This window comes from Episyrphus balteatus, chromosome 2 (assembly GCF_945859705.1).
Source record: "Episyrphus balteatus chromosome 2, idEpiBalt1.1, whole genome shotgun sequence".
Classification (NCBI taxonomy): Eukaryota; Metazoa; Arthropoda; class Insecta; order Diptera; family Syrphidae; genus Episyrphus; species Episyrphus balteatus.
The window spans coordinates 29,920,792-29,937,500 of record NC_079135.1 but is presented as its reverse complement, the minus strand read 5'-3'; the positions used below and the strand labels follow the sequence as shown (position 1 = coordinate 29,937,500).

Genomic DNA, 16,709 nt, shown 5'->3' with positions numbered 1-16,709 from the left:
CTCCGCTTCGCAATTTTCCTTTTTTACATCAAACTTCTACTAAAGAAAATTATTTTTTTATAAATCGAATTTTTAGCAAATTTCTTTACATATTCTTGTAGGAATTGAACGATCTACAAAATAGGCCTTGTACACTTTTTTCGTTTATCTAATCGTTTAAAAGATATTTGAGGTCCAAAAATTGAGAAAACCTTATAAATTCGTTTTTTGTTAATTTTGTAACAAATTGAAAAATTTTAATAATCAAACGGGCAAGACATTTTCTTGTAGGAAATAGATTGCTCTACAAAAAAAATCTTGTTAACTTTTTAATAAGATTAATAAACCTCACCATTTGAAAGATAGACATTTATAGACATTTCTTACTTTTTTAAAATTTTCTAATTCACTGAAAAGTCATTATTATCCAATTAGCAAGATATATCTTGGAGGGACTTAAAAGTTCTACAAAAAGTCCTTGGCATTAAATTGAAGATTTAGAAGATATTCTTATTCAAATCGCAATGCATACTGGTCATAAGAAAACTATTGAAATTCATTGGGCATTAGGGTTTGGATACGAATATCTTCTAAACGCTTAAAGCAATCAATTTGATAATACATCTTGCTAATTTGATAACAATGACTTTTCAGTGCTCATGCATCCTAATATCGAGTTTTAAATTCTGGTGATTTTTTTTTTGCACCAGATATCTGCGAAGGGTTAAAAAACGTTAAACATAATTGAAACCTGAGATAACAATCAGCCACATGGAATGCCAGAAAAGTTGGTACTGTTGACTGCTTATCTTTATCTCAAGCTATGCTTAACAACTTTACCGTTTTCAGTAAACACTTTTTTAAAACAGCGTTTTACTAACAGTAATTTATTAAAGTTAAGAAAACGAGAACTTTATTCCAGTCCCTAGCGTTAAAGGGATAATTTTTTTATTTGGTAATTAAGTTATGGCATTTAAGGAATTAGGTTAGTTTTGTGCCTTTCCGATTACTGCTGAATATCTAACGTAGTTTTATTATAAACGTCCAGTACGCGGATCCATTTAAATTTAGCTGACATTTTTATCACCGATATTCTTCTTTTTTTCTGCGCGATTATTGAGGCATTTAGACAGTTAGAAACGAATGTGTGATTTTCTAGCTGAGTCTCCGCACAATTCGGCTGAAATTTTTGAATTCTAGCCGATTTTGAGGAGCTAGCTAGGACTAAGTCCAAACTAGTACTCGGTCCTAAATTGACAGTTTTAGGACCAAGTAATTCGGTGAAAAAATGAGTTGAAACTAATTGAGTACTAACTTTAGACCTAAGAACGGTATTAGCGCTACGGCTCTGTGAAGAAATCGACTCTGAGTTAAATTTTAGCCAGCTTAATTTTTGAATGGGAGCTAAAATTAGCTCGATCTACCTACTTAAACGTTTTAAAAAATAACCTTAAATACTGGGGAAGGAAGCTATAGTAATTTTAATTTTGAAACCCTTTTTTTTGTTGGAATTCTTTAAAAATAAATCAGCTTTTTGTAAAAAAAAAAAAAAAAAACCTAAACAAAATTGTCTAGTGTATATTTCCATCTGTATTCTATTGGACAGGTCTTCCTCGAGCTTCCCCCTGTAATCAACTTTAGCAAAGCGATTATTTTTTTAAATAAAAAACACACAATTTATTTAAATTGATAAATAACTTTATTTTTGATTTATTTACAAAAGCATTCGTTGGATACTCTCTGAATACGCAGGTACATTTAATCTTTTTCCTAACGAAAACTGATCCAACCATTCAAACTTTTTCTTACTAGCCTCCGAAACATTTCCCGATTTCAATGTGCTTCTAAAGAAAAATACCTTCGCTCCGATACTTTCACCCCTAACCGCAGTTGGATATTTATATTTATAGAATCCACATGGAGCATTGCCATAAAAAGTAACATTCAATTGATCTCCACATTGTTCCAAGAGTACTCGTTCAGCAGTTTGACGCATTGTTTCACCTTCTTGTCGGATTCCTTGTGGCAACAACAACAAAGTGTTCTTTCCAACTTTCTGTTCGACTAAAAGATAAAGTGTATCTTCCAAACGTCTTTTGATAGATTTCAAATTATTTGTTTTATCATCGGGAGTTTCACGAGAAGCCAATTGGAATTTCTTTGCTTCTTCTATGTAAGAATCTTTCAAATCTTGTGCAGTTTGTTTCGATGCAGAATCATCGAATTCAATTTCAACTTCACCTTTTTTTATTAATTCAGCTTGAATAAGATCTTTTTCGTGTTGCAATTCATGATCAGATTTTAAGCTGTTTTCGAATTCAGTTTGCCAGAGAAGTTTTTGAAAATCTGTTTCGAGGGAATTTAAAGATTTCGAAACTATAGGTAATCTTTCGACAAGCACACTTGCATAGAGATCCCATTTCTCTTTGGATTGAGGTTGAGTGGAATAGTTTGTTGATCGGGAGCGAATGGTTGTTAGACATGTTTGGGAAAGTCTGCGGAACATGTTGATGGTGCTGTCAGGATTGTAAAATAAGATTTTTATTTAAAATTTTTGAAGAAAATAAATTGTAATATTACGTTAATTTTTCGGGAGCAAAACGAATTTTTCTTTTTTTTGGTATGATAGGTGCTGTCAAGTTGCAACTGACAGATGAATTCGTTGAGAGGTTATATCGTAAATTACACAAAGGACAGGGTGCTTTCAAATGCGGTTGAGTTTAAAAAATAGAATGCCATTATTGGCCAAAACAAAATTTAATCCATGGTTCAGCAACTTTTATCTTCTTAAATCGGTGGTAAAGCTGAGGTTTAGCACTGCTTTAAGTCATATATACGTTCAAATAACCAAATCCATGCTTAAACTAAAGTTGTCTAATGGGGACTTTTCACGAGTCGATTTTTGCCGTGCGGGGAAAGCGTTTCGACTCGTGTGAACGTAAGTCGCAGGTGACTAAAGTGACAATCCTTAAAGACAAATCCTAGTCGACCGACTATCGTGCGGCTAATATCGACTCCTGAAAAGTTGGCATAAGCCATGAACCATGAATCTACAATAATTGGTCCTGTTTCAAATAGTCGAGAAAAGATATGGCAAAAAAGATACCAAAACAACATGGATCAAATAATTTCCACCAAAAAAAACTATCAAATTGCAAAAAAGCTCTATTTGTAACATATTTTTAGTGTACTGTTCGAAAAAAATGGAGTTTGATAAAAAAAAAAGCATAACAGTCAAAGCAAATCGATTTATTTTTAAAACAAAAATTGTACCATCCTAATCACCCTGTTATTTACGATATAATTCCAATGATAAAGTATCTATCATCTACTGAAGCTCGCATGTAAGAAAACCAAATAATAAACGACGAATTCAGGGTTGAAAACTGAGATACCTAATCTGGAAAAAGTTACCAAATCTCAAAATAAAGACGAAATAGAAAGTAAAACTAGTAAAAATGTATATGTTAAAATCGAATTTATTTACAAATAATAAAATACTTTATATAAAAAAGTTGTTATTTACCTCAGTTATTCCGTTTTAATTGTTTTCCATCTTCTCCGGTGAAAATTTGGTACCAAAAACGAAATTGCCATCCCTGTATGAAATACCAAAACACTGCATTTTTGTTTGTTGGCTTGCTTCTTCTCATTTTGGTTATTCATTCGGTTTTGGACTTTTCGTTTTGATTGTAATTCGCATTGGTAGGGTGGCTTAAACATCGATAGTCGGACGTTTCGATAGTATCGATGTTTTCAAAAAAAACTATCGATACTATCGATAGTATCGATAGTTTTTTTTTTTAATAAAATTCACCTTATCAAAACCACAAAAAAAAACAAACAAAAAATGATATTTTAACTTCAAAAACGTTTATGAATATTCCTTGCTAGATGCTTACATTTCCTAATTGTTTAAATACCCAGATGGATTCAATAAATCATAGTCCCAGTAAAAAAGAGACTTATAGCCCTATTCTAGCAAACCTCACAAGTTATGAGGACCTGACAAGGTCAGGTGAACTTGATTTTGTGAAGTTTTCGAGTCACAAAAACTTTCGAATTTGTGATCTGCTCTGAAGGAGGTCACAACTCATAAGTTGGATTTTTGCTTGTTAGAAGTTTGTGAGAAATAAATCCTCACAAAATTGAGTTATGATCACCTTGTGAGGTTTTTGTGACTTGTGAGGTTTGCCAGAATAGGGCTGTTATTTTCGGTATTTTTTCATTTAAGCCAGGTACGCTGCTGATGAGAAACGAAAAATTTTCAAGTCTTCAAAGTCGACAACGAAAATGCTAACGAAAAAATATCATCGAGTATTCTGTCAAAGTCAAAATAAAAAAATTCAAAATTTATTTAAAATCAAGAAAAATCAACAGAAAATAATTTTTAAAGCAAGAAATAAATGAATTAAAGGTGAAAAACCGTCAACATTGTTTTGGACCCAACAAAAATGCACAGGAAAGTAACAAGTTAAGGGGGGAAATCCCTCTGGAATTTTTTATTTTTGCATTATTTTTTTTTTGCGTGATAAATTTATTTATCAACCGAAGAAACTATTTTCAGTGGTCTTAGCCTTAAATGAAGCCTCAAAAGTGCCTAGATAGTGTCGAAACCAATGCGCTCCGAACCTACCATAGTACGAAAACGAAACCTTTAAACGCATTTTTTTCGAAACTAGTTTTTTTCCGCGCCGTGCAATGTAACTCAAAAACTAATGAAATTTGAAGCAAATTACTCCTTAACTTATTGGCCACAACATGAACCTAAAAGTTGAATAAAATTTGTAAAGTAAATATTTTTTTTAACTACTTCTTTGTAAAAAAAAACATGGTTTTTTTCGTTTTTTTGATTTCTAATTTTTATTTTTCATTTAAAAAAAATAAATTTAGTTTCATGCAATGCGTACTAATATCATCTAACGGAAAAAAATTTCCTTTTCGATTTAAGATGATTTCCTGGACCTGTGCATTGCACGGCGTAAACTAGAGGCGTCAACTTTGAAAGGCTCCAGAGCCGCCATTTTGTTATTTTTTCATTTCAAAAAAATTTTTTTCAATACTTAATAATGTCAGTAATATCTTGTCTTTTTCCAAATATCAATAAGTGCTTTCAGTCATAAAAAAATATTGAAAAAGGTGTCGTCCAGAGGGATTTCCCCCCTTAAGGGGTAATAACACCTTGTAAACCACGAAATTGAGCGTCATTTTCATCAGCGTATAAAACAAAGAAGAAATATTATTATCTTTTGGTGTTTGTTTAGTTAAATTAAGTATATTAATAGGTAACAGAATAGGCTAATGTTAAATTTTTTAATGATGTTAAATTTTTTAAATGGCGGTGTAGTTCAGGATGATAGCAAAATCCTGTGCTCCCATCGGGCGACCAGCTAACTCCTACAGTTTTTAACCGTTTGGGCTGAAATTTGGTGTGTAGCTTAGCAATACTAATCCCTAGTGAAGTACGTAGGATTTTTTTGAAATATTGATTTTTAAAGAAATGGCATTAGTTTGAAAAAATTATTTTATTCCAAAAACAAAATTCGGTGAAAAAAAGACCATAAAATCGTTAAATTTTAATATTTTTAAAAAATCCTACCTACTTCACTAGGGATTAGTATTGCTAAGCTACACACCAAATTTCAGCCCAAACGGTTAAAAACTGTAGGAGTTAGCTGGTCGCCCGATGGGAGCACAGGATTTTGCTATCATCCTGAACTACACCGCCATTTAAAAAATTTAACATCGTTAAAAAATTTAACATTAGCCTATTCTGTTAAGCCTGGTACGCTGCTCGCGCTAAATTTTAGCTCCCATACAAATTATCGAAAATTTTTAGCCGAGATAAAATGGATCCCATACAAGTTATCGATAACTTGTATGGGAATTTTATCTCAGCTAAAATTTAGCGCGAGCAGCGTACCAGGCTTTACCTATTAATATACTTAATTTAACTAAACAAACACCAAAAGAAAATAATATTTCTTCTTTGTTTTATACGCTGATGAAAATGACGCTCAATTTCGTGGTTTCCAAGGTGTTATTACCCCTTAAAGGCAAATGAGCGAAAACTCTCCAATTTTTCGCTTGAGCTGGGAACTGAAAAACGTAAAGCAAAACGAAATTTTTCGTTCAAGATTTCGTTAACGAAATTTTTTATGGAAAATTTTGTTTCGCATCAGCAGTGTACTAGGCTTCAACGAAGAAAGAACACGACTCATTTTTATTTCATATGTATGAAAACAAAACTAAAACTTAAAATATGCAAGTCAAAGCTATTTATTCATATTTTATAATAAAAAAAAACTAAAAAAAAATAAAAATAGGCACTGCTATTTATTCTTCATATAACAAAAATTATAAAAATAAATTATTCAAATAACAAAAATACTTATGTAGTTTTAAAACAACACAAAATAAATATTAAAGATAAGTATCAAAAACAACATACTAAAATTCACAGCTATTCATGTTTTACAATTTTTTTAACAAAAATAGACGTTTACACCGGGTTTCCATTCGAAGATTTTTGTGACGATTTAGTGTTATTTACTTGTGACGATTTTTGTTTTGCATTTTGATTAATTTTTGGTAGTGAGTTTTATAAATATACAAGTGTGAGTTTGAATGTCATTTGAAATTAAACAAAGGTGAAGGTGTACGAAGAAAAACAATCGATAGTTTTTTGATACTATCGATTTACGCGATAGTTTTTCACTATCGATACTATCGATAGACTATCGATGTTTAAGCAACCCTACGCATTGGTATTTCGTACATCTTCAAAGACATTCAGCCGCTTTCTTTTTTTTTCTATCCGGATTTGCAAAGAATTTATTTATAACAAAATAAACTTATTAAAGTGATTTAAAGTAAATTGTTTTTTTACTTTAAACAAACAATGGGATGTACTGAGAGTAGGGATAGTGAAGGAAACACCCGTCCCAAGTACAGGGTGTGTACCGACACTTTTTGGCTTGGATTGTTCATTGTCTTTTGGCTTTTTCTGGTAAGTTTATTTTTTTTATGTACTGTACATATTTAATGATGCTATTTGTTGCTTATATTCAAGGGAGACTCCCTTCCCTACAATCGTATTATGTTAATTAGTCTAGAGAATAAGGAAAAGTATTTTAAAAATAATCACAGACTAAAGATACTAATTAGGTTGAGTAAAAAGTAACTTATGACTCGATTATGACTACACTTCGTTGTTGGAATACAAAAACATTGAGTTAAGCGTGTGTGGAGTCCATAAAACAATTGACACAGAGTCATTAAAGAAAAATGGCCTACGCGCTAGGCCTGATGAATGCCGAAATTAAACATGAAAATAGGTAGCATAACTATGACCAGAAAGTTGTTGGTTTGTTTGATAATAATCAGACATCAACCCCAATTTAGTGGGTGTTCAATAAATTCCCCCACATCCTGACCTATTTCAGTGCCAAGAAAAAAAATCAAATACCTACTTATGTAGGTACCTACCAGTGGCGGAGGGTTCTTATAACTCAATTATTTCCGTCTTACCTTTTGAAATTCTCAAGCTCAACAACATAATTATTATTATTTCCATAGTAGGTATAACGCACATAAATGTTCGAAGTACTGACACTTAACAGCACGGGCGACTGAGACCATTTGGCTGAGACAACACCAGACAATGACAAAGAGAAAGACAGATAGAAACAAAGTAAGAACATATAACATAGAACTACTTGGTACAAAGGAGGAGACATCGTTGAATATTGTCTCCTGTTATCGCAAAGGTGGCTTCAGTTAAGTTAAGTGGTGATTTTAGAAAAACTACTGAGCCGACCGCTGGGCTCGAACCCACTACGTCGGGCTCTGCAGTCAACTACCTATTCCTCTGTACCATGGCCTGATCTGCAGCAACATAAACTTTTGCCAACATGAATATAATTTAAATTAACACCGGCACACGATGTAAACATTGCACACCTATTTACTTTTCAACTCACTCTATAAACAAACATAAAACTAGAGCAAAAAAGGTAACCCGAAAAATTTCTTGTTATAAAATTTCTCACTGGATAGAAAAATTTGTTTTCTTTCCTCTTTTTTCATATACTGTTTACTACCCTTGAGACCTTTCTGTTTAATACACGCTTTCTATGGAAGAAAGCGTGAGTATGTACCTCTCATGCCTTTCGCTCTGAGGTCTGAGCTAATAGGCGCGTCCCACAAACAAAAAATCTCTTAGGGCTCAATGTCATATAAGTACTATGTACTATATAAGTTTCTTACCAAAATATAATAGAATTAACAAGCCTATTAATTAAAATATTCAAATGTTAAAGCTAGACCAATTCTAAGTCAGTTTTTTTTTTAATACTTATGTATTTCAAACATAAGTACTTAATTGTAATCAAAAATAAGTCTCGGTAAATCTAAATTTGAATTTGATCATTTTTATCAAAAAAATTAAACCGACTTCTTTGGATCTAAACTTGATTTATGGTTTTCTCGTAGATTCTTTAGTCAGAAATGCACGAAATAGGACCACACTGCAGGCACCAGCTTTCGAATACAAAAAGCATTATCAAAATTGGTTCAACCAGTCCAAAGTTACATATAAAGTAACAAACATAAAAAAAATACAGACGAATTGATAACCTCCTCTTTTTTGGAAGTCGGTTAAAAAAAGAAAGAGAAAACTGAGAAATGAATCCAAAAAATTATCGTCTCGGAAATATCCGAAAAAAAAGTGAGCGCTCAGAGATCTCCCATCAGCATGTCCCAAGTTTCTACTTGGGTGCAATTTTGAAAATAATAAAAATTTAGAAAGTGTAAAAAAAGTGAAAAGTTTTAAGGTAGTAAGATTTATTCGTTTGAGTATAGCTTCAGTAACATTAGCCGGCAAAAAAACAGTCTAGTCGAGAGCAAGAACTTTGTTATTCAATTTTAATTGACTTTAGTGTTGTGAAATCGAAACCGTTTACAGAATTATTCTATCACTTCCTCTCCTTGACACCTTGACATTCTATCATTTCATAAGCTTTTAAAAATTAACACAATAAATTGGAGAAATTATTATTTAGCCACTTCTAAAATTCATCCCAATTCACACAACTAAAGAGCTGGTTAAATTTTTAACAGCTGAAAATTTTTGTATTCACCTCAATTGTGTCAAAAATTTAACCTCGGTTAAATATTTAACCCAATTCACATACGGCCTAAGAACCTACATAGTTTATTTTTAACAAGAAAACTTTTGCTTTGCAGCTCTAAGGCAAATCCATGCCTATTTAAGACATTCTTAAGGGGAAGATAGACTTTCTGAGCTAGCACTTATATCTATAGGTAGCAGAACATTTCTTCCAATGACTAAAAGTAGGCTTGACTTTTAGGAAAGAATTCTCGCAGAATTTAATAAAAAAGATTGTAGAAATTTGCACACTTTGTAATGGAAACTGTATTAAAAAAAAAGAATATTTATCTTATGTCTTTGATAATTGGGTTGAATTGCTTAACTTTATGGCTTGATACGCAGAAATGCATTACACGAAATAATTTCAAGTAAATATTTGGATTTGAATTTCTTGGTGACTAATTTTCCTTCGACATACCAGTTGAAATTATTCACGCCTCGCCACTGGTACCGTTTCTAGATAAAAAAAAAAAAAATAATTAAAATGATCTCATTCTTGATTCCCACAGAAAAACAGAAACTTGACTTAAGTTAGTGTGTAGTTTATAGCCCCATGTTGAGTTAATAATGTTAATTTGTTTTATTAATACTTTTCTTCTCACCTACAGATTGTAATAGCAATATTCTCATTTGTTTATGGCAATCCAATTCGTATCATCAATGGCTATGATTCGTTTGGTAATACATGTGGCCTCAAGACCAACGAACACTTCAAGGACTTCCCTTTATCCGGTATGGATACCTCCAACAAACCCGATTTGTTCTTTTTCGATGTCAAGGAATTACGCAAATCGTTAAAAATATGTGTTAATCATTGTCCCAAGAGGAAAATTGGCAATTCTAGTGAGCTGTACAATTATTACAAAGATGAAAATACTCAGTTGTGTCGATATGATTTTAATATGAGTATTCTGAGTCAGAATTTACAAAGCAATAAGGATTACTTTAATATTCTTGGACCATGTCCAACACTTCCGGTTATAGAAAGGTTAGTTAAAAGTTTATTTATTTGTTTGATTGGATTTTTAAACTCATGTTTTTTTGTTGCTTTGCAGCTCTCCAGTTCTTCATAGATGTGTTCCTAAAGGTAGTGTTGAATACACAAAGGAACTTTATAGTCTTTTGAATTCATGGGATATTGCTCAACAATTTCTTGGGGATATCTACTCGACATGGCATTATATAGCTATATTATGTGGATTTGCATTGAGTAAGTACTATCATAGTCCAGTCAAATGGTGTTTTGGTCAGGAACGAAATTTAGATTTTTTGATCTGATTTGTTTTTTGGTGTGCTGTAATCGAATTTCAACTTCTCTTTGCCAAAAAATGTCGATGTTATTTTTTGGCAAAAAGACTGCTTCATTTTTCGTAAGATATGGTTTTGTATATTTAATGTATTTGCTATTACTCCGACGTGATACAAAAACTAATTTAAAAGCTTGGATAATATTTAGACGACTTGTAAAATGGAAAAAAATACGATTTTTGAATGTTGTTGTTTATTAATGTATTAGGAAAACTAGACATCACGGAGCCCAAAACATATTAAAAGTAGGCAGTTGCAATAATATACATAGTAGTTATGAAATGGAAAACACGTGTTATATTTATCACAATTGAACGATGCAATCATTTCTCGTGTTCGATCGGTGACGACTTTTCTGTTTTGTTAGTAACAAATGACTCACCCTTTTTTCTTCAAAACTTAGACTTGTTAATTGTTTTATTTCTTATTTTATTCAAGGTTTAAATCTTGATTTGTTTCAATTTTTTCTCAGGCTGAGTAATGTAATTTGTATGTCTGCATGTAAATAACTGCCTAGAAGCTGTATGCAGAATATAGACTTGTACAGAGTGATCTTATTGATACTGTTGGTCTATAACATTGGTGAACATGATTTTTGTTTTTCCACAAGAAACTAAATATACTTTTTTTAAGGTTTTATTGGTGCCTAACAAGAATCCGAGAAAAATTTTTTTTTGTTTTGTTTTTCAAATTTTACATTTATAAAATATAAACTAAAACGTTTCTGGTTTTGCATTTTATAACGGTAATATTTCAATAATAGAGGCCAATAAAATTTTCTGATACCGGATTTGAGTTGAACACCCCTTAAACATTTACAGCCTTATTGTGTTTTACAACTATCAATCGATAGTTGATAAATACTGAAATTTGGAATTTTTAAACCTAATTTATAGGAAATCTGGTCGACTTTTTAATGGAATTTTGTAATTAGATTTCATTTAATAACGGTTAGGACCATTCTCTTCTTTCAAAACTTTTCTTAATTAATTAATAAGATATCGAAATTTAATTTTTATCAATTATCGATTGATAGTTGAAAATCGCAATAAGGCTGTTAGAAACGTATATTTTGGATCTTGTGGCAAAAATCTTGTTAACCAGTATCATGGACGAATTGTAGAAAAGGGCGTAAAAAATTAAAGGTGTTTTTTACTTATAAGTAAGAAAAGTATATTCAAATATGTATACCGTTTTAAACACCTAAATTTAAATTGTTTGATCAAATATTGCCAAAGTTATATGGTTAAAATTCTGATTTTACGTTGTGGGCCTGGTTAATGTTAAAATAAACAGATTAAATAACTTTTTATAAGGACCGGCCTTATATTTTTTGTTCTTTTGAGGTCTTCGACTTAACAACTTAAGCACGTACCAAATGCAACACATCTTTGCCAGTCTTTTTTTTTTCTCAAGAGATGAATCACCTATGGGAGCGGGAATACGAACCAAATAATTTTAAAATTTTTCTTGATGCAAGACAAAATTCTGAATTCTTTACCTACTATCTCCCATTGGATGAGTTAGTGTAGGTCACCTATATGCTACATATGAGTTGTATATTTGAAAGTGGAATAAGTCCATGTAAAAAGAAAACGATTAATTCAAAAGAATGCAAAATCTTACTTACCACTTTCATAATGACTTTTATCCAAACTTTGAAGGTAAAGTGATGAGATCATCGAATTTTTTATCGGTGTTTTGTCCAATCTTAGGATCAGAGACGTCATAAATGATGGGAAAACGGAGTAAAAGGCGATACTAACTAGATTCGTATAATTTTCAGGTGAATGCAGTTATTAAGACGTCATTAGCCATATTTTATTAATTCATATTCAAACCATAAACTTGTTTTCACTGAGTTGGTTATACATCCACTGCCGAAATATGCTATGAGATTTTAATCTTCTTGAGTTACATGCATTAAAACCTAGCAGCGAACAACCTTCAAAAAAATACATGATAAAATTTCATGATCTTTAGTAGTAAGAGTCTTCTTTGAAATGAGAATACTTATTATTAAGACTTTTTAACAACAAACTGAAAAAATTATTTAAATTTTCGTAAAGTAGCAAAATTGAAGTTAGGTTTAGAATCCACAAAAAATCTTAAGAATAATACATGTATCAACAGCACCCGGAACCAATTTGACTGGGCTATAATGACAATAGAAAACAACGTCCTAACATTTTTCGTTATTCTTTGTTTTTCAGTTCTTTCAATTGTTCTTGTTATCATGATGCATTGGCTAACTAGAATCGTATCATGGTTGATTTGTATCCTTGTGGTTGTTGCAAGTACAGCACTTTGTGCTGTTCTTTGGTACGCTTACTACAACATCAAACACAAGACAGATCTCAAGATCCATTATTCTATGCTGGAGGAGTTCATAAGAAACGAACAGGCTGTTTTTATTTTAGCTATTCTCGCTACCATCACAATGGTGGTCCTAATTATAATTGTTTATTACTTGAAAAACAAACTTGCTGGACTTGCAGCTCTCTTTGAGGAAGCTGGAGTTTGTATGCTTGAGTTGCCTGGTTTATTGATTGCACCATTGATTGCATTCGTGGTGCTAATTGCATTTTTAACATTTTGGATTTATGTTGTAATGTGTATTGCAACGGCAAATTCACCTGGAAGCACAATGTTGGATCCAAATGCAAATGTCATACATCACAATACGACTCTGGAAGGTGGCAAAAGCAATTCCCAAGATGATTATAAATGTAAGTTTTTTTTTTTAGTTTTCTTGTAAAATTTTGATTTAACATGTTTTTTGTTTTCTTTAGCACTTCTCAAAGTTGAATATGTCGAAGCCAAATGGATTCGCAGCATGTTCTGGATCTATATTGTGGGACTTATATGGACAGTAGAATTCATATTCGCTTGTCAACAGTTTGCCTTAGCTGCAGCCGTGGCATTCTGGTACTTTAATAAGCCAACGGATTCACCAACCTGCTATGCAATTGGAAAACTATTGAAGTATCATTTGGGTACAGTGGCAAAAGGATCATTCATCATTACACTTTTTAAAATTCCAAGACTCATTTTAACTTATCTTTATACAAAGTATGTAGGATTTTCATTAAGAAAAGAGTTAGGCTGAATAATTGTTTTTCATTCAGATTGAAAAAGTCCGAAGATAAGGGATCTGAATGTGCTGCATGCTGCCTAAAATGCTGCATCTGTGGTTTTTGGCTACTTGAGAAATTCATTAGGTTCCTTAATCACAATGCTTATACTGTTGTGGCAATTGAGTCTATTAATTTCTGTCCAGCTGCTGGAATTGTAAGTATTTATAAGCTTTTTTTGAAAGAAAATTAATCTATTGAAACTTTTCTAGGCATGGAATGCAATGGCAACGAATGTCATTCAAGTTGCAACAATCAACAGCGTTGGAGACTTTGTGCTGTTCTTAGGCAAATTGGTTGTGGCTGCTGTGACAGCTCTTATTGGAATCATATTGCTCAAAGATCGTACTGATTTAAATTTCTATATTGCACCGGTTATTATTATTGCAGTGTTTGCATTCTTTATTGCACACATTATTTTGTCATTGTTTGAGGTAAGTTTTTATTGTCTATATCTTTTTGTTCCAAATTAAGAGATTTTTTTTGTATTCCTTAGATGGTTGTGGACACTCTGTTCCTATGTGTTTGTGAAGATAAAACAATCAATGGCCGCGGTGGTCGTTGGGCACAAGGTAATCTCGCTAAACTATTGGGTGAAGAACCTGTTGGACCTGAGGAAGCTCCAATTCAAGTTGTTGAAATGACACCAATTAATAAGCAGCCATTCAGTTCGATGACGCCAGTTCCAACTTTATAGGAACAACTAGATGTTTAAGTTTTTTTTTAACTCATCCCAGTTTTCTTTGTTCAACAGTTGTTATAGAAGGAGATTCGCATGTGGAACTTTTCTTTTTCTTAAGTAAAAAAATGGAAATTGTCCAAACGCATATTTGTTGATGTGCTTCTTTTGATTGATTTTTTTATTTATTTTTGTCCAATACAACGATTCTGTTCCTACTGTTTTCGTTTATGTGAATCTCCTTGTAAAACAATTGTCTTTTGGTTGTCCATCCATTATTCAACTGATTTTTTTTTATAACAATTTTGTTTATTTATATATAAAATATCTAAATGTTTAAGCACAAAATAATGAGATATATACAATACACGAAACGTACAATTAGCTTTCATGTTAAACTACATTATATTATACAATGAATATTTAGTGGCTATTTTTCTCGAACAATTTTTATAATTAATAAATAACTATTTATACAATAAAATAAAAAAAATATTAAGAAATGTATTTATTCATTAATTGAAAGTTTGTTTTATTTTAAATGTTAAACAAAAATGGTAGAAATGTTACCTACTGAAATTCATTTCAGTAAGTACTTAAAAGATTTAAAACACGAATGCATATTAAATTCTCAAAATTCACTTAAATCTATCCCTAAATTCCCTTGACAATCCAAAACATTCATAATTACAAGTTTGTTAAAACCTTTAAATATTAATCACTTTACTATTAAGGTTTAATTAATAATATTTTTAAAAGTGCATTTAGATTAATTTTGAAAATACAACAGTTCAGTTTCAAGCTTTATCCATGATGGAAAGCAAAAATAGTGATCAAAAACCAAAAAGATGTACTGATACTTTGTGGCTTTGCATTTTTATATTATTCTGCTGTTCAATGGTAATTATATAACGCTTTATGAATCCCGAGAATTTAAAACTACATAGTTATTATTGGCTACAAACTTCCGCACCTTAGTCCTTTTTTCCGAATTTCATAATCGCAACGATTATTGTGGGTAAACGGTAGTGACAGGCCGTGATAAGTGACCGGACTGAGCGACAAGTAATAATCAAGCTGTTTCAACGACTTCGCTTGAGAAGTCTTGTAGTTCTGCCAAAAAAAAAATGAATCGCTTTGGACGATCGAAATAAAGGTCTGGATGTCTCCGTTAACCACCTTTCTTGTACCTACTCCGCTCAGCGATAAACTTAAAAATTATAACAAAATTGAATGCATGAACAAATGCATAGCCACAACTAAAAAAAAAATAGAAGGCGAATTAAGGAGCTTAAGTTGTCCATCATGATTTATTCAAGTACCCAAATTTTAAAACCAATTTTTCTCAAACATATTTTTTACGGTGCCCCAAATTTCTCAAAAACCAATAAACTGACTAAGCCCTTTTGGCACAGAGAATGTTTTTAACGCAACGTTGGAATTATTCAATTTATAAGCTCAAGTGACCTCAACTCCAAAAATTTTTAAAGCGTTTCGCCCAGGTACGACAGTGGGCTCATCAGTTAGATCTGTCATACCCTTACTAAGACGCCTTATTTTGGTCGACGTTTACCGACACTATTATAAAACTGTCGTACCTGGGCAATACGCTTTAAAATTTTTTCGAGTTGAGGTCACTTGAACTTATAAATTGAATAATATTCAATCGCTCCACTTATTTTTGTTATTTTTTTCTTCGTTATTGCAATGTTGGAATTTTCAAACTTCTCCGTTTGATTATATTAAAACGACGGATTGAAGAGTTGTTCATTGCTAAGAAATACTTGTCGAAGCTCTCCTACGTGGCGATAAGTACGTGAATTTAAAACAAGGTCTATCTTTTGACGGTACCTGCCATGGAACCGCTTTTTTTCAAATCTGATTTTCGGACAAACTGCGAATTGTATTTCAAAGAATTTTTTTATAAAAAGCATTTTTATATAATTTTAATATAAATCAGAAATAAAATTTTGAAAATAAAAATAATTTTTGGATTAAAAAAAAATTAATTTTTTTTTTTTTTGAAAAATCAAATTTTCAAAAACGGGACATTGAATTTTTTTATGAATTTAAGTATTAGATGTTGATTAGTGATTTCTACACAATGGCATACCAATTTTATTTTAAAACTTTTTTTTCAAAAAATTATGTGTTTATAAAAATTAGTTAAAAAAAACGGCTCTAACGATTTTGAAAAATTTTTTTCTCTAAAAATGCATCTTAATATATCAAATAAAACTGCATACTTGTTTTGGAGGGCAATTTGATTTCAGATGTTGTTTTATTGCTTTGAAAAACAAATTTTATGTTTTTTTTGTTATACTTATGACAAAATAAAAAAAAATTTTTTGTTTTTCGAAGAAAAAAAAAAAATTAAAAAAAAAAATATTATTTTCAATGCACTCCTTTTGAAATTTTGTATCAATACAATATTTCA

General features: G+C 31.4%; 2 protein-coding genes across 2 annotated transcripts; one reads left to right on the top strand and one right to left on the bottom strand.

The window, feature by feature from the left end:
* Nucleotides 1-1,655: 1,655 nt before the first annotated feature.
* On the bottom strand, nt 1,656-2,673 carry LOC129909946 (39S ribosomal protein L46, mitochondrial). Its single transcript, XM_055987125.1, has 2 exons — nt 2,560-2,673; nt 1,656-2,495 (listed from the first exon to the last, which is right to left on the bottom strand). The coding sequence occupies exon 2, from the start codon at nt 2,483-2,485 to the stop codon at nt 1,694-1,696; it is 792 nt and encodes a 263-aa protein (XP_055843100.1). The 5' UTR covers nt 2,486-2,495; nt 2,560-2,673; the 3' UTR covers nt 1,656-1,693.
* A 4,072-nt stretch (nt 2,674-6,745) lies between these two features.
* On the top strand, nt 6,746-14,737 carry LOC129909945 (choline transporter-like 1). The gene is made up of 8 exons (XM_055987124.1): nt 6,746-6,988; nt 9,760-10,139; nt 10,207-10,361; nt 12,673-13,188; nt 13,252-13,531; nt 13,588-13,750; nt 13,806-14,027; nt 14,090-14,737. The coding sequence occupies exons 1-8, from the start codon at nt 6,881-6,883 to the stop codon at nt 14,288-14,290; spliced, it is 2,025 nt and encodes a 674-aa protein (XP_055843099.1). The 5' UTR covers nt 6,746-6,880; the 3' UTR covers nt 14,291-14,737.
* The last annotated feature ends 1,972 nt before the right edge of the window (nt 14,738-16,709 follow it).